The sequence below is a fragment of the Phascolarctos cinereus genome, unplaced genomic scaffold (genome assembly GCF_003287225.1).
Source record: "Phascolarctos cinereus isolate Bilbo 61053 unplaced genomic scaffold, phaCin_HiC Scaffold_4;HRSCAF=312, whole genome shotgun sequence".
Lineage (NCBI taxonomy): Eukaryota > Metazoa > Chordata > Mammalia > Diprotodontia > Phascolarctidae > Phascolarctos > Phascolarctos cinereus.
In genome coordinates, this window is record NW_027555847.1 from 185,793,341 (window position 1) to 185,820,276 (window position 26,936).

At 35.7% G+C, this 26,936-nt stretch overlaps 1 protein-coding gene across 6 annotated transcripts in view; it reads left to right on the top strand.

Moving 5' to 3' along the window:
• Positions 1-26,936, top strand: part of DCP2 (decapping mRNA 2) — an 81,897-nt gene that overhangs the window by 46,173 nt on the left and 8,788 nt on the right. For 3 of the 6 annotated variants that reach the window (XM_078152824.1, XM_078152825.1, XM_020980073.2), the window contains 5 exons: positions 176-288; positions 372-479; positions 14,983-15,118; positions 18,850-18,963; positions 21,589-21,640. In XM_078152824.1, coding sequence (XP_078008950.1) covers positions 176-288; positions 372-479; positions 14,983-15,118; positions 18,850-18,963; positions 21,589-21,640 — 523 coding nt within the window. The remainder of the gene's footprint in view (positions 1-175; positions 289-371; positions 480-14,982; positions 15,119-18,849; positions 18,964-21,588; positions 21,641-26,936) is intronic. The other 3 variants (XM_020980076.2, XM_078152823.1, XM_020980075.2) reach the window with 3 other exon arrangements.

Genomic DNA, 26,936 nt, shown 5'->3' on the forward strand with positions numbered 1-26,936 from the left:
TTTCTACCCGATACCAGTGCCCATTCTTTTTGTACAGAGTAGTTTAAAAAAAAGTACAAAGCATGCTGGATTACTTTTAGATAAAGATTAGCAAACCCTAGCTTGGTACTGTTACTTTTTCAGTCTCAGCTCTTTGTGGTTTATTAACAAAAGGATTTTTTTTTTACTCTTTCAGAATATTGATTGGTTCTCAATTGAAAAATTACCCTGCCATAGAAATGACATGACCCCAAAGTCAAAACTTGGCTTGGCACCTAACAAGTTCTTCATGGCCATTCCATTTATCAAGTATGTTTTTGGTACTTAAAATACAGGCTTTACATGCTATAGTTCTAGTAATTGAAAGATAAAAGCTACAATCATTTTCACAGACCACTAAGGGATTGGATTTCTCGAAGGTTTGGGGATTCGTCAGACAGTGATAATGGATTTTCCTCAGCTAGTGGAACACCAGCTAAACCTAGTGTGGAGAAAATGAGGTAAGGAAGCATATTTATATGACTCTTGCTTTCTGGTAGTTTAAAATTTATTGTTGTTGTTGTTTGGTTGTTTTAGTCATGTCCAGCTCTTTGTGACCTGGCACCCCCTGGAGTGGTTTGCCATTTCATTTTTCAGCCTGTTTTACAGATGAGGAACTGAAACAAACGGGGTTAAGTAACTGGCCTAGGATCACCCAGCTAGTAAGTGTCTGAGGCCAGATTTGAGTTCAGGATGGTGAATCTTCCTGACTCCAGGCCCAGCTCTATATCTATTGGTTGTCCTTTTGTGACTAGAAAAATATTCCTTGAGTTTTCTGTAATATTATAAAAGGGTTGCTAAGGTCTTTGATGAGATGATAAGGATTATAAAAGGGTTGCTAAGGTCTTTGATGAGATGATAAGGATTAATTGTTGGTTTTAGGCAGATTTAAGTGTGTGGCAAATTTAAGAAGATGATCCCTTTAAGATGAAAAGATGCAGTTAGGATTTGAAAAATCTCCTTTCTCATTTCCTGAGGTTGTGTTCACATGGTAATCAGTTGTAATAGGTAGAACATAAATCTATTTGCTTCAGATAGTAAAAAACATAATGTTGTACTTTTGTTTTCCAAGTTCATATTAGCTAACAAAAGATTTGATTTAACCTAGGATTTTACTGTTCCTTGAAGTGAAATTTTAGCCTGCTTTCCTATGCTAATTAGTATAGATCTTAATAGTATCTTGTTTAAGAGAAATCCTTTGATTATGTCTTTTGTCCTCCACAGCATCTAGTACATTTTTGTTCATAGCCTATATTTCCTCTAGATTAATTATTGTTGATCATAGTCTGTATTTCCTTTTGACTAATTTTGATCAGTTCATTGAAAGGTATTCTTTATAGTAAAGTGATTTTGTATAAATTGTATTGGTTTTTACAGGAGAGGAAACTGAAAGAATTTCAGGGTGCCAGAGAAGATGTCTTTCTTCTAAAGTAAAAGCTTAAAGATACTTATATCTGGCTTTTTAATCCAAAAATGTTTTGGTTATGGAAATTTGAGTTCAGCTCTGACAGTAGAACTGAGTTATTTGGTAGTGTGGTGGGGAATACATCATTTAAATGTATTTTAGAAGTATTAAGAATTGAATGGGGGCAGCTAGGTGGCACAGTGTATGGAGCACCGGCCCTGGATTCAGGAGGACCTGAGTTCAGATCTGGCCTCAAATACATAACACTTACTAGCTGTGTGATCCTGGGCAAGTCACTTAACCCCATTGCCTAAAAACAACAACAACGAAAAACAACAACAACGAAAAAAAGAATTGAATGAACTGGTACCTTCATAAAATGCATGGTATTAGGATTAAGTGTTGTAGCTTTAGAATCAAGAAAGAAAAGTGTGATGGAATGATTAAAAAAAATTTAGATAAACTCTCATAATGAATTTCACAAGACATCCACATCATTTTATTGGAGTAGAATTCTGTTTAAAATGAATATTTTATTGCTTTGTAATATAGTTTGAAATCTGGTACTTCTAACTCACCTTCCTTCACATTTATTTTCATTGATTTCCTTGATATTCTTGACCTTTTATTGTTACAGATGAATTTTATTAATTTTTTTCTAGCTAAATAGAATAATTCTTTAGTAGTTTGATTAGTAAACTGATTAAGTAAATTAGTTTAGGTAAAAACTTCTATTTTGATTATATTGTCTCAGCCTACCCATGAGCAATTAATATTTCCCAGTTGTTTATATTTGTCTTTATTTGTGTGAAAGGTGTTTGTGTTCATATAGTTCCTGGTTTTGTCTAGGCAGGTAGATTCCCAAATATTTGATATTGAAATTTCTCATTTGATTTCTTTCTGCCAGGTTATGGTGATGTAGAAATGCTTATGATTTATTTTATATATTTATTTATAGGTTGATTTCATATCCGGCAACTTTGCTAATTGTTTCAGCTAGCTTTTTAGTTGATTATCTAGAGTTCCCTAAGTATACAGTCGTATTGTCTGCAAAGACTGATAGTTTTGTTTCCTCATTGCCATTCTGATTCCTTCAATTTCTTTTTCTTCTCTTATTGCTACAGCTAGCATTTCTAGTCAAATATTGAATAATAGTGGTGATAAATGAACATCCTTATTAAGAAGTTTATCTTCATTACAGATAATGCTTACTCTTGGTTGTAGACAGATAATACTTATCACTTTGAGAAAGGTGCCATTTTTTCCCTTTGCTTTCTAGCTTGTTTTTTTTTTAAGAGGAATGGTTTTGCATTTTGTCAAAAGCTTTTTCTGCGTGTATTGAGATAATCATCTGATTTTTATTGGTTTTGTAATTGATATGGTTAATTATACTTATAGTTTCCTAATACAGAGTCAACCCTGCATTCCTGGTATAAATCCTAGCTAGTCATATTGCATGTTCTTTGTGATATATTGCTGTAATCTCCTTGCTAGTATTTTTTAAAAAATTTTTGTATTGATGTTCATTAGGGAAATTGGTCTATAATTTTCTTTCTGTCTTTTGGCTTTTCCTAGTTTATGTGTCAGCACTATATTTGTGTTGTAAAAGGAATTTGGTAGGACTCCTTCTTTGCCTATTTTTCCAGATGGTGTATATGGTTTTAGAATTAATTGTTCTTTAAATGTTTGGTAGAATTCACTTTGTGAGTCCATCTGGTCCTAGAGATTTTTCTTAGGGAGCTAATTTATGTCTAGTTCAGGTTTGTTTCCCCCCCCCCCCAAGATAGGGTTATGTAAGTATTCTATTTCCTTTTCTGTTAATCTGGGAAATTTATATTTTTGTAAATATTCCTTTCACATAGATTGTAGGATTTATTAGTGTAAAATTCGACAAAATAGCTCTTAACAATTGCTTGAATTTCCTCTTCACTAGTGGTGAATTCACCTTTTTCATTTTTGATCCTGGCAGTTTGGTTTTCTTCTTTCTTTTTTAAAATGAAAAGGAAAAAAAATGAAATTAACCAATCGATGGTTTATCTGTTCTCTCCTTTGACCCTGCCCCTCCTCAAAAGTGTTTGCTTCTGATTATCCTCCTCCCCAATCTGCCCTCCCTTCTGTCACTCCCTCCTGCCCCTCCTCTTATCCCCTTTTCCCCTACTTTCCAGTAGAGTAAGATAGATTTCCATACCCAATTGAGTGTGTATATTATTCCCTCCATAAGCCATATCCAATGAGAGTAAGGTTCACTCATTCCTTCTTACCTTCCCTGTCTTCCCCTTCACTGTAAAAGCTTTTTTTCTTGCCTTTTTTACGTGAGATAATTTACCCTATTCTACCTCTCCCTTTCTCCTTCTCCCAGGACATTCCTCTCTCATCCCTTAATTTTATTTTCTAGGTAGCATCCCTTCATATTCAACTCACCTTGTACCCTCTGTCTATATATGTTCCTTACAGCTACCCTAATAATGAGAAAGGTCTCGTGAGTTACAAACATCATCTTTCCATGTGGGAATGTAAACAGTTCAACTTTAATAAGTCCCTTATGATTTCTCTTTCCTGTTCACCTTTTCATGCTTCTCTTGAGTCTGGTATTTGAAAGGCAGTTTTTCTATTTAGTTCTGGTTTTTTCTCAAGAATGCATTAAATTCCTCTATATCATTGAATTTCAATTTCCCTCCCTCACTGATTACATTCGGTTTTGCTGGGTAGGTGATTCTTGGTTTTAATCCTAGCTCCTTTGACCTCTGGAATATCATCTTCCAAACCCTTTGATCCCTTACTGTGGAAGCTGCTAAATCTTGAGCTATCCTGATTGTGTTTCTACAATACTTGAATTGTTTCTGGCTGCTTGCAATATTTTCTCATCAACCTGGGAACTTTGGAATTTGGCTATAATATTCCTGGCAGTTTTCCTTTTGGGATCTCTTTCAGGGGGTGATCAGTGGATTCTTTCCATTTCTATTTTACCCTCTGGTTGTAGAATATCAGGGCAGTTTTGCTTGATAATTTCTTGAAAGATGATGTCTAGGCTCTTTTTTTGATCATGGTTTTCAAGTAGTCCAATAATTTTAAAATTCTCTCTCCAGGATCTGTTTTCCAGGTTTGTTTTTCCAGTGAGATATTTCACATTGTCTTCTATTTTTTCATTGTTTTGGTTTTGTTTTATAATTTCTTATAGAGTCACTAGCTTCCGTTTGCTCCATTCTAATTTTTAAAGGATTATTTTCTTCAGTGAGCTTTTGGACTTCCTTTTCCATTTGGCCAATTCTGCTTTTTAAAGGCATTGTTCTCCTCATTGGCTTTTTGGACCTCTTTTGCCATTTGGTCCAGTCTATTTTTTAAGGTGTTATTTTCTTTAGTATTTATTTGGGTCTCTTTTGGCAAGTTGTTGACTAGTTTTTCATGTTTTTCTTGGAGGCTTTGAATGCAGGAGCTTTGACTTTGTTGTCTCTTCTGGTTGTAAGTTTTGATCTTCCTTGTTACCAAAGTAAGTTTCTGTAGTCTGAGTTTTTTCTTGCTGTTTGCTCATTTTCCCAGCCAATTACTTGACTTTTTAACTCTTTGTTAAGGTAGGGCTCTCCTTCCAGTGTGGAGGGTGTACTGTCTGAAGCTTCAGGGGTTTTGTGCAGCTGTTTTCAGAGATTCTTCTAGGGACCTGTAAGTTTTCAGTTCTTCCAAGGTGGTATGATCTAAGGAGAGGTGTTTAATCCTCTCCTTGCCTGTGCTCTGGTCTGTGAGTGACCACAAGCACTCTTTTCTGCCCTAGACTAACTGTGAAGAGGGTTCTCTCTGCACTGCTGTTACAAGCTCTGCTATGCCAGTGCTCCTTCTTGCCTCAGGACTGCCATCCAGGACTGCAACCCAGATCCAAGTATGGGCAAAGCAACATAATCCTGCCTCAGTACTAGCAAAGAGACCCCTGTAATCTCCTTCTGATCAGTTGTTCAATCCCCTTACCGTCTGTGGGCTGATTGCTCTGGAAGCAGCCGTTCCCACCACTTCTGTCACTGCTGCTGCCCTGGTGCTGTACTAGGGCCAGGGCTAGACTGCACTCCTTTCTCACCCAGGTCCAACAGACTTTTCCTACTGACCTTCTAAGTTGTTTTTGGGTTGAAAAGTCTGGAAACCACCACAGCTGTCTGTGATTCAGTCCCCTGAGGCCTGTTCCAGTTTTGCTGGGGCCCAGTCTGTGCTGGGGCTGCTTGTGCTACTGTACTCCTCTCCCAGCCTGGGGCAGCAGACCTTTCCTGTTGACCTTTTAGGTTGTCTTGGGCTGGAAATTAGTTTCACTCCGTCTTTTTGTGAGTTCTGCTACTCTAGGATTTGTTTAGAGTAACTTTTTATAGGTGTTTGGAGGGATTTGGGGGAGGGCTCAAGTGAGTCCCTGTCTTTACTCTGCCATCTTGGCTCCACCCCCCATAAATTTTCATATACTGTCTTATTGTTGTCATTATCTCTAATGAAACTATTGATTGTTTCTATGATTTTTTCTGTGAACTACTCATTCTTAAGGATTAGATTATTTAGTTTACAATTAATTTTTGATCTAACTTTCCATATCCCTTTAGTGAATGTAATTTTTATTGTATTATGTCTGAAAAAGATGCATTGAATAATTCTGCTTTTTTGCATTTGATTGTCAGATTTTAATGCCCTAATACATGGTTAATTTTTGTGAAGTGCCATGTACAGTTGAGAAGACATATACTCCTTTCTATTCCCACTCAGTTTTCTCCAGAAGTCTGTAATATCTAACTTCTTTTAAAATTCTATTCATTTCCTTAATTTCTTTCATCTTTATTTTATGATTTAATGTATCTAGTTCTGAGAAGGGAAAGTTTAGTTCCCTCACTAGTATTGTTTTACTATTTGTTCCTGTAATTTTCACTTTCAGAATTTGGATGCTATACCATTTGTTGCATATATGTTTAGTACTGATATTATTTCATTATCTGTGGCACCTTTTAGCAAAATAATAGTTTCCCTGCTTCTTTCTTTTAATTAGGTCTATTTTTGTTTTGCTTTGTCTGAGATCATGATTCCTGTCTCTGCTTTTTTTTAACCTCAGCTGAAGCATAATGTACTCTGCTCCAGCTCCTTATTTTTATTCTGTCTCTCTTTTTCAGATGTTTTTCTTGTAAACAACATATTGTTGGATTCTTGTTGTTAATCCATTCTGCTATCTGCTTCTGTTTTATGAGTACTTCCCATTCACATTCACAGTTGAAATTACTGTGTATTTCCCTCCATCCTATTTTCCTGACTGTTTATACTTCTCTTTCTTTTTACCCTATCCTTTTTCAAAAGTATGTTTTTCTTCTGATGACTTCCTTCCTTAATCTGCCCTTATTGCTATCAGTGCCTACCTCCCCCACTTCCACTTCTCTTGTCCCCTTTCCCACTTACTTCCTTGTAGGGTAAGACAGATTTCTCTACCCACCTGAGTATATATGTATTCCCCCTTTGAGCCACCACCCCAGTGTGGTTGTTTGGAAGGGAATGTGGTAAGAATGCAGGTGAGATCCTGCTTTTACTCTGCCGTCTTGGCTCTGCCCTTTACACTTATTATTTTTCCCACTTTTTCCTCTACCTCTTTTATTTGATTATTAAAATCTTTTTTTTTTCTATTTTAAAAATCTCTTTAGCTCTTTTTGGGATTCTTGTTGGGCATTTAGTTCTTTAGCTGTATTTTGTCTTTGAGGCTTTGGTTATAGATGTTTTCATGTCTTTGTCTTCTTTTGAGTTTGTGTCTTGAGCTTTCTTGTCATTATAGTAGCTTTTTATGAACGAGGTATTTTTGTTTGTTGTTTGCTCATTTTCCCACCAGTTTTATGATTTTGAATTTTATATTAGGGTTGGGTTCTCTTCACCTTTGGGGTGGTAGGAGGTGGTGGTCATTGTCCCAGAGTTCTGGTTTTTTTGCCCTGCTGTTCTCACAGCTAGTCTGGGAGTCTGTAAATTTTTGGTGCTTTCAGGGTGGTGTGGTCTGGGCAGAGATGGGGTCACTGCTCTGTGTTCTGGTCCTTATCTAGGAAGGCCCTCTGTTCCCTTGTACCCACTAGTGCTAATGTTCCTCTCTCTATCTTTGAAGGGACCCCCCTGCTTTGTGACCACAAGCTCTTCTCTCTGCCCAGGAACTGTGACCCAGAACTGGGTAATGGATAGTGTAATTACCAAGTGGTGCCCAGTGCTGAGCCCAGTGACTACACAGGGGTCCCCTGTAATCCTTTTCTGACTAGTTGTCCAATCCACTTACCATTTCTCAGTAGTGATAACCCCCAGAACGGTTGCTGCTGTAATCACTGCTGCAACAGGCTCCAGGGCTCTACAGATCGTATTGCCACTGTCCTGTGCTGGAGCAGGCCAGCTGTGACCTGAGACCTCTCCTTCCAAACTCCTGAATTGTCTTGGGCTGTTACAATGTCCCACCCTGACTTTTTGTTGACTATGCTGCTCCAGAATTCAATTTGATGAGTGATTTTACATTTTCGTTTTAAATTTTATTTTATTTTTTTCTCCAATTACATATAAAAGCAATGTTTAACATCCTTTTAAAAAATTTTTTTTGAGTTCCAAATTCTCTCCCTCTCTCCCCTTCACCCCTCCTTGAAAAGGCAAGCAATTTGATATAGATTATAAGTGTGCAGTCATGCAGAATACATTGCCATATTAACTATGTTGAAACATAGACCAAAAAAACAACCCCAAGAAAAATTTGAAAAATTTTAAAAAGAAGGATTTCTTTGATCAGCCTTCAGACTCTTATCATTTCTTCCTCTGGAGGGGGCTAGCATTTTTTCATCTTCAGTCCTTCAGAATTGTATTAGATCATTCTTTTGCTGGGAAAAGCTAGGTCATTCATAGTTGATCATCATACAGTATTGTTGATACTATATGTAGTGTCTCCTTGTTCTGCTGTCTTCACTTTGCATCAGTTTGTATAAATCTTCCAAGGTTTTTCTGAAAGCATCCTAGTTGTCATTTCTTATATAGCAAAGGAGTATTCCATCACAATCATATACCACAATTTGTTCAGCCATTCCCCAATTGATGGGCATCCTCTCAATTTCTAGTTCTTTGTCACCAAAAAAAGAGCTGCTATAAATATTTTTGTATATATATAGGTCTTTTCCTTTTTCTTTGGTCTCTTTTGAATACAGACCTACTAGTGGTATTGCTGGGTCAAAAGGTTTTATAGCCTTTTAAGCATAGTACCAAATTACCCTCAAGAATGGTTGGATCAGTTCATAACTCCACCAACAGTGCATTAGTGTCCCAGTTTTTCCTATCCCCTCCAACTTTTCCTTTTCTGTCATATTAGCCAATCTGATAGGTGTAAGGTGGTACCTCAGAGTTGTTTTAATTTGCATTTCTTTAATCAATAGTGATTAAAGTGATTAAAAAATCAGTAGTGATTTTCAGCATTTTATCATGCTTTAATTGATTCTTCAGAAAATTGCCTGTTCATATCTTTTAGATCATTTAACAATTGGGGAATGACCACTGACAAATTATTTTGAAGTTGTTTAGAGGAGAATGATGAGAGTTTGACTGGAATGCTCCCTCTTCTCTGCCATCTTGGTTCCGCCTCTAACTTAGTTAGCTTACTTTTTTTTAAATGTCCTTTTTTAAAGGATATGTCGCTTTGGGGGTGTCTCCTGTAATGATCACATTTTGATCCCAAATCAAAGGATTCCAGATCTTGCTAACAAGTAGCAATCTGATGATTAAGTAGCATCTTTTCCAAATAGATTTTAATGCCTTGAAGAAGGTTGTTTTGTGCTTTTTCAGTCTACAGACTACAATGTCTGGTATTATATTCAAAGGATGTGACAGGATTCTTTTTAAAGGAGGAGTTCTTAACTTGGAACCTCTGAACTTTACCAAAAAATTTGATAACTTCATTTCAATATAATTGATTTCTTTTGTATTTCTGCATATTTTGTTTTATGCATTTAATAGGCTTCACCAAACTGCCAGAGAAGTCCATGATGCAAAGTAACTTAATAAAACTCTTTTCTAGAGAGAAATGTGGCTATAATTCTAAAGTAGTTTTTTACATAGTACTTTTTTCATATATTGCAATTTATTATGTTAATGTAGTTCTCTGGAACAGTGCTTTAGGGCAATGTTTGCTGAAATGACATAATTCATGTTATATAATGTTATGTAAAGCCACAAATTAGGATTTCTTGTAGTATCTTAACATCTAGTTTACACAGCTCATTTTCTGGCATTCTTCCTTTTTATCCTAATGTGCATAAAAGCTACTTTGAAAGATCTGAGAACTGGAACTCTGATGAAAGCAGCAAGCAGTAGTGACTTCAAAAAACTGATGATGAAACAAACATACTTCCTGCCTCTTTGAAGAGAAGTGATTGAGACAGGGCCAATATTTTGTTGATCGGTTTTGTTATAAGAGATTGCCACTGTTTGGAGGTGGGGGTTAGAAGGTACTCCCCCTTCACCACCCCCAAAAAAGATGGTTGGCATCAATAAAACCTTTTAAAGTGCACAGAATAAAACAAACCAGGTATAGAAGAGGGTAAGGGAGGTCACAAACAAATAGAGCAGTTTTGTTACTACCTTGTGAAAGTGTGTGAATTTATGTATAGGTAGAGATATTTCTTTAAAAGTGTATAAAGTAGTTTACAGTTTCTTATGTAGTCCACTTGGTCTTTGTATACTGATTAAATTTTTAATTAAAAAGGAAATTTTTTGGAGCAGCTAGGTGGTGTAGTGGATAGAGAGCTGGGCCTGACAATGAGTCTTCCTGAGTTCAAATCTAGCCTCAACCAGTTACTAGCTGTGTGACCCTGGGCAACTCACTTAACCCCAATTGCCTCCAAAATAAAAAAATAAAAAATAAGTTTGGGGCAGCTAGGTGGTGCAGTGGACAGAGCTCCAGCCTTAGAGTCCGGAGGACCTAGGTTCAAATTTGGCCTCAGACACTTGACACTTACTAGCTGTGTGACCCTGGGCAAGTCAGTTAACCCCAATTGCCTCACTAAAAAAGAAAAAAAAAGGAAAATTTTTTAAAAAGTGGTAGAACTAATGCAACTAGAATAAAAAGAAAAGATAGAGTGTGTGGGAAAAAAATCTTTGCATTAAAAATCTCTAATAAAAGTTCAGCCACCAAAATCTATATAGGAAGTTGGATAAAATATAAAATTAAAAGAGATTCTCAATATCCAGTGATCTGAAAACATAGTTTTCAAAAGAAGAAATACAAATTAGCACCAACCATCTGAAAATCTGTTCAAAATAACTAATAATCACAGAAGTACACATTGAAATAATTCGGGTATTACCTAATATTTATCAAATTAGGAAAAATACTAAAAGATAGAAAAAGTCAATTCTGGAAGGGCTATGAGAGTTGGAAGGAACTTGAATGTCCATTTAGTCCAACTTATACCCGAACAGCATCTCTACTCTAGTATACCCAATAAGTGATCATTGAGCCTTTGCTTGAAGAACTCTAAGAAAGGAGAACCTACCACTTCTTAATGTAACTTGTTCTGTTTTTGACAACTCTAATTTTTAAGAAGTTTTTCCTAACATCAAGCCTGAATTTTTCCTCTTTGTAACTTCTGTCAGTTGCTACTGATTCTGCCCTCTTGGTCCAATTTAATCTTACATCTTCCACTTGAGAGCTCTTCACATATTTGAACAGCTTAGCTGTCATGGCCCCTCTGAATCTTTTCTTCTCCAGGTTAAACATGTCCATTCCCTTCCAGTGAGCTTCATATAGTATAGCTTCACTATCCTGGACAGGGATACTAATTCATTGCTGGTGGAGCTGTGAGTTCATCTAATCATTCTGAAAATAAACTTGGAATTATGTAAAAAAAATTATTAAACTGTTCATCTTTTTTGACCCAGAGATTCCACTATTGAGGTTATCTCAAAGAGGGTAGTTGACAGCAAGAAAAGACTCAATGTACAAAAATATTCATAACAGCACTAATTGTAAAAGCTAATAGATGGGGATAAACTATATGCCTAACAATTGGGGAATAGCCAGACTATGGTATATCAATGTGTAATAGATGTATTTTTGTGCCATAAAATACATATATATTTGTGCCATAAAATTCACAAAAACATAGGAAAACTTGTGTGAATTGATGGAGAGTGTGGCAGTAGAGGTGAAAGGACAACAGTATAATGACTATAACAATGTGAATGAAAACATTAAATGACAATAAAATTTGGGACAGTATTTATACTAGATTAGTAATTCTAAAGTGAACATCCTTTCTGTATGAAATTGATAAACTATCAAAAAGTAAAAGTAGTATATACTAACATTCAGACTGTTTTAGGTATTCTTAATTCACACCTGGGAATATATGCTATGGAGTGTTTGGAATGTGTCTTGAGTGTCAAACCTGAATATATTAGTAAGATTTTTTTAAATAACAGAAAGTGGTATAGCTTCTCCCAGTCCTCTTCTAACAAAGAAAGAGGCCAACACAGTCTTTTACAAAACAAAATTATGTCCTAGCCAAACATGTTATGGTAAAGCTATAGAAGGAAAATAAATAATCTACTTTGTTCAGTCAATTCACAAACATTTTAAGCACCTTCTGTGTGCCAGTCACAATACTAGAACTCGGTGATACAAAGAAGCCCCTGCTTTCAAGCAAGTAGCTGAAATTCTATCTGGGGAGACAAACATATACATATATATGTATATACAGGATAGTTACAAGGCAGTTTTTGAAAAGGATAAGGATAATAGGTGGCATTTTTATAGCATTGGAAGGTTTTCACAACACTACATGTACTTTATTCATATACGGTGACCTACTTGCTGTTCTTCATATGCGACACCCATCTCCTTACTGGGCATTTGCACTAGCTGAACCCCTTGCCTGGAAGGTTCTTCCTCCTTCTTTCTAATTTCTAGCTTCCTTTGAGATGCAGCTCAAATTCCATCTTGGGAGGCCTTTTCCAGTCACATTTCTCCCCTTCTCCCTGTCCCTTCCTTCTGAGATTACCTTCCATGTCTAAATGTAGATGGGAGCATACTATTTGCTCTCCTTTTCTTTTGTTGTTTTGTTTCTTCTTTCTCATGGTTCCTCTCATTAGTTCTAATTCTTCTTTATATCATGGCTAATGTGAAAATATGTTTAATATGAATGTAAAAAAAAATCAATGATCTTGTACTAATAAATCTTAAAAATATTTACTCATGCAAAAACAATAAGATTACCTTCCATTTCCAGTGTCTCTATCTTATATGTACATAGTTGTTTTCGTAGGCTCCTCCATTAGAATGTGAGGTCCATGAGTGAAGGAACCATGTTTTTGTCTTTCTTTGTATTACCAAAGCTTAGGATAGTGCCTGACATACAGTGTTTAATCAGTGCTTGTTGACTGACTGGGACTATATAATCCCATAACAACCCTTCGAGGTGTAGGTGCTATTATTATCCCATATTTATAGATGAGGAAACTGAAGCTGAGAGGGGGAAGTGACTTGCCCAGTGTCATACAAGCAAGCAAATACCTAAGGTGGGATTCAAAATCAGGTCTTCCTCACTCAAGTCCAGTACTTTATCTACTATGCCAAACTGCTTCTTAGGAAATCAGTGATCAAGAATTATCTTGTGTAGAATCTGGTGATGTTGAACTGAGTCTTGAAGGAAGCCGGGGATTTTAAAGGGCAGAGATGAGGAGGGAGTGCATTCCAGGCATTGAGTCTGTGAAGGGAATTATGATTTTCATATTAATCAATATGATATATGTAATGAGTATACCAATAATTTAGATTTCTCAGAGCTGCCTCTTCTGTCTTGGGAGTCAGAAACTTATAATACAGTTTGAAATGATCAGTTAAACCCTTGACAATGCTCTCACAATCACCACATTCCTGTGCCTGTGTATGTTAAGTATAGTGAATCAAAGATCGTAGAACCTCCTCCCGTCACAGGACTCCAGAACACCTAGATTGTCCTGCACTCATGGGAAACCAGTCAGGACCTGGAAATGATTTCCCCTTTCCCACTTGTGATTTATATATAAAAACTGTGCCATTTCTTAAGCATGTAGAACATTCCTCACTCTGAAAGTAATTAAACTGCTACTTACTTGCTGGCGCTCATGTCCCTTGCCTGCTTTGTGCGGCTCCAGGTATTCACAGGTTAGAGACCTGTCCGGACTACATTTAAAATTCCGTTAATATTAGATATTTAAGGGTGAAAAGTGGGAAGCTTGGGAACTTTTGAGCCCCAAGGGAAGAAAAGGGTCCCAGGATTGCATATGTAAGCAGCTTCAGAAGCCAGCAGATTGCAAGTAAAGGGTTCTTAGCCCAAACTGAGCATTTTTTGTTGTTGTTACTTAGTCATTTTCAGTCATATCTGACGCTTCATGGCTCCTTTTGGGGTTTTCTTGGCAAAGATACTGAAGTGGTTTGCCTTTTTCTCCTTTAGCTCATTTTACAGATGAGAAAACTGAGGCAAACACGGTTAAGTGGCTTGCCCAGGGGTCACATAGCTAGTAAGAGTCTGAGGCCAAATCTGAATCTAAGTGTTGCTGACTCCAGGCTCAGCCCTCTATCCACTACACCACCTACCTACCCCTGAACTGAGCATAGTCATGAACAATTAGAATTGTGTCTGGCTCACTGTTCCACTTAAGGAAGATGTGTCTGGATATAACTTTGTGGGTTTCTTTGATTGTGGTTGCAACTGGAAGCTGGTGAATTTATCCCCTCTGTTCTTCCTCTGTCTCTGCTACTTCAATGGATTTATTAACTCAGGAGTTTTTCTGTTATGCCTTTAAATTTTGATTGCTTGCTGTATGTACTTCTGTAATGGATTTTGTCTCCAGATAAAAGAGAAACTAATTTTTATTATGCTCTGAGTGTTTGCTATTAGGGGGTGGACCAAGCAATGGAAGACAAAAATGAGCCTGTATTGGAGCCCCTTCCTTCTTTCTGGCAGCACAAAAAGGGACTTCATATTTATTGGTAATTTTATTTACTAGAGAGACAGTGTGGTATAGTGAATAGAAAGCTCACTTCAGAGTCAAGAAGACCTGGGTTCAAACTTTGATCTGACTGACTTTTTGATCCTGGGTAAGACATTTAACATTTTGGGCAACTCTTTTAAGATTATAGGTTACAGGTGTGTGACACTGGGCACATCACTTAACCCCAATTGCTTCATGTAAAAAAAAAAAAGAAGATTATAGGTTACAAAACAGTTGATGATTTATACTTATAGAGGAGTTTTCTTACTAGGAATTACCTTAAATTGATAAAATCAAAAGTGTGGGCCAAAAAAAGAAATTAGGTTCTTTTGTACTTCTTCTCTGGGATTGAAGTGGGAGCGTGTTTTAATTTAATTTAAAAAAAACTTTTTTTTAAACTTTAATCGTAAGCTGAATTTAATTTAAAAAATTAATTTTTATTAGGTAATTTTAAAAATTATCTGACCTTGCTTTTCTTTTCTTTCTCTGGTTTGCTGTGTATAGTAGATTTATATTATACTAAAAACAAGTTTCCCTAACCTGGATTTTCTTTTCTTTTTCTGGTTTGGTGTGTATAGTAGATCTAAATTTCGCTACAACCAGCAGTTGTTTCCAGATAGTTCTCCAGGTGACCAGTGGGTGAAGCACAGGCAATCACAGCAACAGAAGCCATTCAGTAATCATTCTGACATATCTGATCTTTTAAAAACAAAGGTAAGTGGGCAGCATTTAAAAGTTTTCAGACCTTTGAAACTTTGACCTTCAGAACCCTTTGTTTCCTAATCTTATCTGAATTAAAGAACTTAAAAGAATTAGTTTGCAAAGCTGTGACTTGCCTACAAAGGCGAATATGTTAGTAGCCTGTTGTTTGTAGGGAAGATACCTAATACTTAACTTTTTCATCTTTGATATAAATCCAGTACAGGTAAGTAATGGCTAATAACATGTATTTAGTTTTGGTTCATCTAGCTATCTAGAGAAAGATCTGTTCAGAAAATGAATAAGGCCTGTGAAGAGAGAGACTAGGGCCCTATAGTAGAGGGCTGTGGATCCCAGCTGAAGAACTTGGATGTCATGTAGGAGGTAATAAAAAGCCATTAAAGTTTTTTGAATGGATCATTGATATTTCATGACAGCATGCTTGCCCAGGTTCTGGATAATGGACAATGCTCTCGTGCCTTCCCAGTCACCAGTGGAGTGCAACAAGGCTGTGTGCTTACTCCCATGCTTTTTAGCATGATGTTTTCAGCCATGTAGTCAAACGTTTTCAATGACGATGAACGTGGCATCAAGGTTAGTTACCACACTGATGGTAAATTCTTCAACTTGCAAAGATTCCAAGCTAAGACCAAGTGGAGGGAGTGTTGGTGCATGATTTTCTGTTTGCAGATGACTGTGTACTCAATGCAGCCTCTGAAGCCAGGATGCAACAAAGTATGGATCGATTCTCTACTGCTTGTGCTAATTTTGGTCTAACAATTAACAGCAAGAAAACACAGGTGCTCCATCAGTCACCACCACCACACTATCCATATGTGGAACCATTGGTTACAGCAAATGGAGAAGTTTTGAATGCTGGGAATAAGTTCATTTACCTTGGTAGCGTACTTTCCAGGGATGTACACATTGATAATGAGGCTAACGCGCACATTACCAGAGCTAGCTCAGTGTTTGGGAGGCTCCGAAGGAAAGTATGGGAGAGAAGAGGTATTAAACTGACTACCAAACTGGTTGTGCTGACCTCATTGTTGTATGCCTGTGAAACCTGGACAGCATATTAGCGCCATGCCAGGAAACTGAATTGCTTCTATTTGAATTGTTTTAGGAAGATTCTGAAGATCACCTACCAGGATAAGATAGCAGACACTGAGGTCCTTTCTTGAACTAAACTGCCAAGCAGTCAAACTCTGCTTCAGAGAGTGTAACTCCAATGGGCTGGCCACATTGTTCTAATGCAAAATGTACACTTGCCAAAAAGACTATTTTATAGAGAACTCACCTAGGGCAAGTGTTCACATGGTGGTCAGCAGAAGCAATGCAGGGATACTCTCAAGGTCTTTCTTAAGAACTTTGGAATTGATTGTGTGACATGGGAGACACTGGCACAGGACTGCTTAGCATGGCATGCCCTCATCAGAGAAGGTGCTGTGCTCTGTGAGCAAAGTAGAATTGAGGTAGCTCAAGAGAAATGCAAGATACGCAAACTTAAAGAATATACCCCAAAGGTTCACATGGACTATTTGTGTACAACCTGTGGTAGAACATTCCAAGCTCGTATTGGTCTGATCAGCCACAGTTGTACTCACTAAAACTTGACTCTGGCATAGTGATGGCATTTTGGTCCTCTTCGAAAACGAAGGACAACAACAAGATAGGATAAATATACTTGAAGAAGATAGCTTTGTGTAGATTTGAATGGTATGGGGAGGGAACAGAGTCAGAGCTTCTGGTTGGAGGATTATTGAAGTAGTCTTGGAAAGATGTAATAAGGATCTGAACATATTGGCAGTGGAAATGGAAAGGACAGGATAGATAAGTGATACACAAGACATTTTGGACGTACCACATTTGGATGTGGTCTGTAATTAATTGTAGCCATTTGTCTGTGACCAGCAAGTTGAATATGCCTCTTATGTTTCTAGCTCAGTAATAGAAAGAAAGTGGGAGTTGGGTTGCAGGGTAAGATTACATGTGTAACAGAAGGGTAGTGTCTTCCTTTTATGAGGAGCAAAGGGTGTTTTATGGAAATATCCAGTGATTGTGTTGATAGGTATTGCTGCCAGTCATACTTGTCAACATGCAGACATTTTCAAACCAGCTTTTATTATTATGCCCTGCTCAGGGTTCTAAATTACTTCTGGGCAATAGACAAAGTTCTTGTAAGGCATATTTAGTTGCTAATTACATCAGAGTAAAACAGGTACAACTGCTGAAAGTAAGAGGTAAAGATTTACATTTCAAAGATAAACTTGTAAAACCAATAGCAGGCAAATGTAGAGGAAAGAAATTTACATGTCAAAAAGTAACAGGAGAAAAATCACATCAGATCTAGTTGTAAATTGATAATCCAATATAGATAAGAGTTAGTCGAATGAATGGTTATTTTTTGTTTGTTTGTTTTTGTTTTTTGCAAGGCAGTCAAGGTTAAGTGACTTGCCCAGGGTCACACAGCCAATGAGTATCATGTGTCTGAGGCTGGATTTGAACTCAGGTCCTCCTGACTCCAGGGCCAGTGCTCTGTCCACTGTGCCACCTGGCTGCCCCTGAATGGTTATTTTAAAATGGAGCCAGAATTTACCCTTAACCAGTTAATCATCTTGAGTTAATTATCAGAAGTGTCAACTAAATTCCATAGGCTCACTGGCTGGGCTACATGATTTTTCCTACAGATAAAATGGTGTTGTTGGAGCCAAATTTAAAAACTTACAACAGATGGTACTATTGTAAAAGCCCAGAAAATGACAATTTTGTTTATCATAACCAAGTTGGACTTGGGTTTTAATTTCCATTTTAGAATTAATCTAAAATTAAAGAATTAAAATTAAAGAAGTCTTTTTGGTAAGCCACATTTTATTAGCATCAGCGAAAAACACTTTATCTTAAAGTGTCAATGTGGTAGCTAAACATTCACGGGAATGTTTTAGTTTTTTAATTACTATTTCAACATCTCCAATTTTAAATAAACAAAATTTCCGTATCCATTTAATTTAACTTTAAGACTTTTAATTCTAAAATATTTACTCTGATTTCAGAAAAAAAATTAATATTTCAGCTTTATAACAATTTGGAGGTCATTCAGAGCAATATTTGTTCACGCTGATGTTATTGATAATGTAGTCTGTTCTGTATTTGGGAGTCTTGAACATTTTTAAACAACCCATCTCATTTGTGGGCATAGATATTAGTCATTTATACAGGACATTCTTGTCTTACTCCCTATTCCACATACTGTCTTCAGCTGTAAAATGAGGAAGTAGAGCTGGGTGATTCCAGTTCTAGTACATTTCACATTTTGTAATTCTTAGATTGTTATGAGACCATAGCAAAATTGCCTTAGTTCTTTCTCCCAAATGGTCCCTTGTGGCAACCAATTAAAATTTCTAAATCCCTTTTCTGTTTCTTATACATATGCATTTCTTTCATTTGTCTAATAACTAGAATCTGGTGGCAGAGGTGAAGGGAAGTCAAGATTCTAGAAGGATTCATACATGCTCTTATATATACACTATATCAGATCTTTGGGAATCTTGAATCTTTCTTTGGGAAATGCTGTCCTAAGAAAATATATCTTTATCTTGTAGTTCACAGTATAGTGTGAAATCCCTTTGGAGTTTGCTAAATTCTCACAATTGAATAAACATTCATGATTCATAGGGGCATTAATTTGATATTTCCCCTATTATGCAATGATGCATGTTTCAATTTAATTTCTCTTTTTGGAATAGCAGAATCAGAATGTGAGAGGAAATGGCAGAAAACAGTATCAAGACTCCCCTAACCAAAAGAAGAGAACAAATGTAGTTCACAGTCAGCAGCCTAAGCAGCAGAACCACACATTGGTAAGAGGAAAAGTGATAGTGATCTGGTTTAAACTACAGTGGTTAACCTAAGAACAAAGTTTTTAATGTACTGTTGACAAGGTTCTTTGAGCTATTCTGTCTAAAGTAAATATTTTCTTTGCATATATGAGGATAGAAAATATTTCACTTAGAAATTCTACTTTTTAGGGGGCAAGAGGACAATTGAAATTCCTGAACTGTCATCTGTTTTAAGAATGAAAGTAACAATAGCTCTTTTGTTACATGAGTTTAGATACATTGCTAGTCATATAATGTCTTTTGACATATAATTATTATATTGGTAAAAAATTATAGGGTTAGTTAGCCTGTTAAATGGGTTTTAGTTCTATCTTACAACCATGAGCATTACCAAGAGGGTCCCAGTATATTGTGGAGCAACATTGGAGGAAAAAGCTAATCTACCTGGTATCCTTTCTTCATTTCATGGTGTCTCCTGCCAAATCTTTAACCAAAAGTTGTCAGACCAGGAGAAAGATGGCCCAGAGAAAACCAAGTCAAGAAGCATTTATTAAGTACACACTATTTCTGAGGCACTGTGCTAAACAGTGGATATAAAGAAAGGCAAACAAAACAAAACAGTTCCCTGCTTTTAAGAAGCTCACAGTCAAATGGCATCATAAACTTGTGGTGTGTGATGTAGTGTGATGTGTGTAAGTTGGTAAAAAAGTACTTATGAATCAGAGTGATCAATGCCAGAAAGACCAAGACAATTTAGTTTAGTGAAAGGTGGGGAGTTATTATTATTGTTTATTTTCTTCTGTGATTTCTCTGCCTTCTATTGCTGAGGTCATTGACTATCTCTTGCTCAAGCAAGTCTTGAAAATAGCATTGGGAACCTAGTAGAAATAACAATTAGAACTGTATGGAGCAAATTTTCTTTCTGAGGCTAAGTAAATCCTCCCTACAGATACCACTTTGACTAGGCTAATTAATTACACATGTCTGGTTCCTGTGGAAGATAAGACAGTTTTTATTCATCTTCTTTTTGAGTGGGACATGGGAAGTTACTTAAGCTTTATTAAATGTTGTGTAGCGTTTTTTGGGGTGTGTATATCATTAATATTTCACTTGACACATGACAGGTTTTGTGGGCCTATCCATTATATAACAACATTATATTCAGGCTTTAAATACCTGTTTCCCTGGAAGTTTTCTGAATTGTATTAACTTATATGTATTCACTACCTCTATTTATAGTATGGATTTTACTCTCGGTTTGACTGAGGAAAAGATAAGTTGGAGGTCTTGTTCTGTGGTGACCCTTACAGTTTTCCTGAATTAGTCAGTTGCACACATGAGCATCCTTGTTTCAATATTAATTTTAATATGGGCCCTTTGTCATTGGTGGTATGTGATGAAGGAAGGAAAAGCTTTTCTGATATGTTTATCCAAATTTACATTATGTTGAGAGGGAGCCCAGCATAGTAGGAAGAGTACTGCTTCTGTGAATCCACAACTTAATGACCTTGGCAAGTTGCTCTTTTGTGAGGCTCAGGTGAAAGTGCTTTGTAACTGTTAGGCATCCTATAATATAATGTAGGATTTTACGCCCTTTTTATGTAGATATTGGTAGAGATATATACGTTGCACAATATAATTTATCTCCCTACGTAAGCATTAACATGATGCGCTAAGAGTCTTAGTGCAGTTTAAAATGGTTTGCACTAAGAATTTTGGGACTGTGTGTGTGTGACAAAATATGATTGGTATTTCACAGCAAGATTTAAAAATATATATATGTGTGTATGTATACATGTGTATATGTTATTTATCTGTCTATTGATCTATCAATCTATGATATTTCATAACGTTACGAAATCATTAGTATAGGGAACTACCAGATGAAGAAACTATTGCTAATATATCTTCTAGTCTTAGAGATTGCCTGGGGTACTTCAAGATTTATTGGCTTTCCCAGGGTCACACAGCCAATGTATGCTAGTGATGGGATTTGAACTCAGGACTTCTACACTCTGAGTCTTACTATTTTTTTGCACTGCTTCTCAGATGACAATATTCTTGAGAAAGCTCCTATAAATACATTTTTAAATGCTTATTTTAAATTCACTAGGAAAACCTTTTGACTCTTTTGGTAGATTAAATAATTCTTTTGAAAAAATGCAAATAATCATGTATTTTAAAATTTCATAGTTTTGTGCATTAGATTTTCATAAAGTGGACATCATGAATGATTTTTTTTTTATTGTGAGGCAATTGGGGTTAAGTAACTTGCCCAGGGTCACACATCTAGTAAGTGTCAAGTATTTGGTCTGAGACTGGATTTGAGCTGAGGTCCTCCTGACTGCAGGGGCGGTGCTCATGGGTGATGTTTTAAAATTCCTAGTTCTGGAACCAAGGAAAGTTCAATTTAAATGTGTATCATACTATTTATTCTTTATTAGTAATAACTAAATCTGTGTTGACAGAATTAATAAGAGGTGGTTTGGGTTTTGTTGTTTTGGGGGAACATTATTGTCATGGAGTATCTAATTTGAAAATTTTATCATTAGTAATGAATCCTTCCTACTTAACTTATTTTAGAATGTGTTTTTGGATTAGTATAAAGAACTTAATTATTGATGGCTTGGTTTTGTTTTTTAATAGAAATGTGAAAAAAAACTTCATATAAGGAAACTACAGGATAATTTTGAAACAGGCAAGTATTTTTCTACCTTTTGATATTCTCATTCTGGCATGACATTGTTCAGGTCTTACTCTGACTTTGGCTTAGTTTTTAGTGAAAAGGGCCTTGTCTTTATTGAGATAACTGTATTAGAGCCAATTGCCCAAATTGTGTGTACAATTTCTATATGTAATAACAGCCTTTTAATTGAGACAGGTAGTAATAAGAAAAATTAGTATAACAAATAATGAAGATGAGATGATTATCTTGTATCACTTCAGCATTGTTTCTTTATAAATCTCAGACCTCAGGTCCTTACATGTATAAGTATTATTATATTGAATATGTATTATTATGTAGACTGATGACTTACTGAAGTTCATATGATATAGCTGAACCAATCATAGCTTAGAAACTAAATACTGTGAGTATTGTTTTTGATGATAGAGCCAAAATTTTGAATAAGAATTTATAAAAATAAAAATTTGGCTTTCTTTATCCTCATTTGTAAAACTACAGGTCCAAATGTCATGATCAGAATTGGAAATTAATGAAAACTAATGTAGAAAGCTATTTTCTAATGCTGATTTAATAACTATTATTTGGAAAATGGAGTGGCCTATCTTTCCTGAATTATACGAAGTTTCCTTTTTAGTGGACATGCAGTTATTCAGCATCTAAATTTAAGGCTTCCATATGGAAGTGTTTATAAGAATAAGAAGCTATATGGTAATATTCCTTTTTTCTCCAGCAGTGATGTTCCTTTTTTCTCTAGTCCTTGCTATGATTTTGAGCAAGGTAAGCTGTTGTAAGGCAGGATACTTTAACCATACTTGAGAAATTTATGCCTAAATACAATTAATAGGAAATACCCTAGTTCAACATATAGATAATTAAAATTATAGAATTCCATTCTATAAAATAGTTCTTGTAACTTGTTTGTATTGGGGAAGAATGTTCATTCAGTGTTGAATCTAAAAAGAGTTTTCCTGCATTCTTCAGAAACCAAAGAGATTATAAACACATGAAAGTATAGGACAGCCTTGTATATTCAGATTATCTGATCATGATCTGGAGCTACAAAAATCTGAAATCTAGATAGTGATAAATGGGCTCTAGTCATGTGACCTTTTATTCTCCAGATCTTTTCCTGCCATATTCCATAACCATGTTCCAGCCTTGCCTGCCCTGACCCTGCTCTTTTTTTCCCTTCCCCCCTCCTGCTGGGGGGAAGGTGGAAGTTGGGAAGTCTGGATAAATTAGAACATTGGATAAATGAATTTGTATTGTACTACTCTTTTTTTAAAAAAAAATTTACTTATCTATTTTTAGCATTCACTTTTAAAAATTTTTAGTCCCAAATTCTCTCTCTCTCTCTCTCTCTCTCTCTCTCTCTCCCTCTCCCCCTCCCCTTCCTTACCCATTGAGAAGGCAAGCAATATAATATTAATTATACATGTGAAGTCATGCAAAACATTACAATATTAGCCACTTTGGGGGAAAAAAAGCAAGATAAATAAAGTGAAAAAAAGTATGCTTCACTCAGCACTCAGAGTACATCGGTTCTCTCTCTAGAGGTGGACAGCATTTTTCATCATAAGTCTTTTGGAGTTATCTTGGATTATTGTCTTGATTACAGTATTTCACAGTTCATCATTATCATTACAATATTCTGTTACTGTGTACAATGTTTTCTTAATTCTACTCACTTTTTTTATAAATTTTATCAATTTTTAATTTATGAAATAAAGCAACCATTTCCATAGTAGAATAATAAAAAGATGATTGCATATGAAACTGCTTATCTGTTATGTACACCTTGCTATTCCTTTAAAATATGTAATAAAGTTACTTTGTAAATTTCTTTCTTTTTTTTTTCTTTCTCTCCCTGCTCCCCGGCCCTAAAGATGGCTACCATTAGAGACATCATTTCTTTCTCGGATACAGACAGCGTCTTCCTTTGTAGGCCCTTTCTTATTAATTTGGGTATTTATAATAGTCAAAATGACTTATTAGCTCAAAGTTGTTCTTATGAAGATATTGGTGTTACTACATACAACATTCTTGTGTTTCTGCTTATTTCACTCTTCGTTATTTCACACAATCCTGTCCATGTTTTTCTAAAATCAACAAGCTCATCATTTCTTATACCACAGTAGTATGCCATCACAATCAAATACCATAACTTGTTCAGCCGTTCCTCATTTGATAGGCATACCCACTATTTCCAGTTCTTTGCTGCCACAAAGAGAGGGGCTATAAATATTTTAGAATATATAGGTTCTTTTCTTTTTTTTCCCTAATCATCTTTGGAAATAGATCCAGTAGTGGTGTTACTAGGTCAAGGGGTATGGGTAGTTTAATAACTCTTTGGGCAACTCAGATTGCTCTCCACAATGGTTGGATCAGTTCACAATTCCATCGATGAATTAGGGTCCCAGTTTTTCCACATCCCCTCCAACATTTGTTGCTTTCTCCTTCAATCATTTTAGCCAATTGATAGGTGTAAAATGATATCTCAAGGTTGTTTTAATTTGCATTTCTCAGATCAATAATGATTTAAGGCATTTTTTCATATGACTATAAATTATTTTGATTTCATCATCAGAAATGCCTGTTCGTATCCTTTGAACATTTATCAGTTGTTGAATGATTCATATTCTTATAGATTTGACAAAATTCTTTATATGAGATATGAGACTTTTATCTGAAGAATTGTTTATAAAGTTTCCCCCTGATTTTCTGCTGTCCTTCTGATCTTGGCTATATTGGTTTTATTTGTATAAAAAATTTTTAATGTAATTGAAATTATCCATTTTTTACCTCACTCTGCTCTTTATCTCTTGTTTATTCATACATTGTTTCCCTATCCATAAATCTGATAAATAATATGTTCTATGTTCTTTTAATTTTCTTGTAAAATCTCTCTTTATATCTAGGTCATGTATCTATTTTGACCTTACATTGGTAAATGATGTAAGATATTGCTTTATGCCTAATTTCTGCCATACTGCTTTACAGTTTTCCCAACAATTTTTTACCAAATAATAAATTCTTATTTCCAAAATTTGTCTTTACACTTGTCAAATACAAGGTTACTACATTTATTTGCTGCTGCAGTACGCTGTTCCATTGATGTGCCTTTCTAGTTCTTAGTCAGTACCAGATAGTTTTTTAAATTTTATTTTATTTTTAATTTATGGAATAAGACAAGCATTTCCCTAACATGGTATAATAATTAAAAAAAAAGATTGCACATGAAACTGCACATCTACTGTGTACAACTTGCTATTCCTTTTAAATATACAACAAAGTTATCATGTAAATTTCTTTTTTTTCTTTTCTTTTTCTTCCCTCTGTAAAGGTGACCATCATTAGTCACAAATGGGTGTATATGTGTGTGTGTGTGTATATAACATATATGTGTATGTATGTATACATACTAATATTTATTGTTTCTTTCTCTAGATGCAGATAGTGTCTTTCTTCATATGTCTTTTGTAGTTAATTAGGCATAGTAGTCAAAATAACTTATTCAAAGTTCTTAAAACAGTATCGCTGTTACTATATACAACATCCTCTTGGTTCTGCTCATTTTGTTCTTTGTTATTTCATGCAAGTCTTTCCATGTTTTTTCAGATCATTGAGCTCGTTATTTCTTATAGCACAGTAGTATTCCATCAGAAACACATACCTCAACTTCTTCAGCCATTCCCCAGTTGATGGGCATCCCTACAGTTTCCAATTCTTTGCCACTACAACGAGAGCTGCTCTAAACATTTTATAGATAATTTTGTACATATAAATCCTCTTCCTCATCTTTGATCACTTAGTAATGGTGTTGCTGGGTAAAAGGGTGTGCTTGGTATGATAGCCCACTCTACTACTTTTGATAGTATTTTTCTTCCTTTGGAATAAGCTAATAGACTTTTTCCTTGCCAAGGCTAACCTCTCTCTCCGCTTTTGCCCTTGATTATTTCTCTTATTTCCTAGAATCATATCCTATAAATGTTTTTTTTCTTTGTCATCTTCATTATCTACTTTGTTTACAATTATAATTTTCCTTCCATCCTTAAGAAAAGTTCTTTCCCTTGACTTCAGCTATCTCCTCAAACTGCTGTCTCTCCTCCTCTTCACTATTTAACCTCTAAAAAGAACAGTTTACACTCACAACTTACACTGCCTCACTTCCCATTCACCCCTCAACCCTTTGTATTTTGTCCTCTATCTCCATCACTGCATTGAAACTGCATGCTCCAGGATCACTAAATCAAATCCAATGTCCTTTTCTCAGGTGTTATTTTTCATAGTTGCATGTTTCTTGGTGGGTTGATATGTCCTTGCACTTAATGCAGTATTTGACACTATTGACTCTTTTTCTCCATACTTTCTCTTTCATGGGCTTCTTTGACATTCATTTCTTTGTTTTCCTCCTGTCTGTCAGCATGTTACTTTGGTAGTTCATCTTTCTTCTCCAGTACTCTTAGTATGGTTGTCACTTAACGCTTTTTTTGCACCCTTTTATCTACTTGCTTGTTATCTCTATGCTGGTAACTAGTAAACCTATCTAGTTTCAATTTCTCCCACATTTCCCCATGCCCACTTCACTCTCTACTTAGAAATATACTCTTTCACACTTAACCTATTTTAAACTGAGCTCCATCATCTAAGGCCTGCCCTTTTTCAAATTTCTCTTTTTATATTGATGACAGGTTGCACCATTCATCTTCTGGTTATGCAGGCCTAATACAGCAGAATCATCTTTGACTCTTCTCTCCCCCAGACTTTGTTCAGTCACTTACAAAATTCTCTCATTTCTTCCTCCTCAAAATCTCGCACATCCATCTCTTCCTCTCTGTTGAGTTTCATTAGCCTACTTCTGGTCCTCATTATTTTTTAAAGTATTATAAAAGCCTTTAAACTGATCTTCTTGTTTCCACATGTCTTCGTTCCCTGATCCAGGCTTCCAGATTATACACAGTTACACAGTTCCAACTAAATATATAGATATAGATATAGATATATAGATATCTTAAAAATAGTAAATAGCTTCCTATCATCTATTAGATTATAAGCTCCTTGACAGCAGGGACTGTCTTTTGCCTCTTTGTATCCCCAGTACTCTAGTGCCTGGCACATAGTATGTGTTTAATAAATGTTTATTGATTGATTATGTAAAATGAAATGCAAATCCCAAAAATAGTATTTAAGTTCTTAACAGCGTGGCTCCAATGTCAGTCTTATTTCACATCATATCTTTTTATGGGATCTCTGTTCCAATAAAGTATACCATTAGCTCTATTCTGATCTTATCCTTAGTGGCATTATA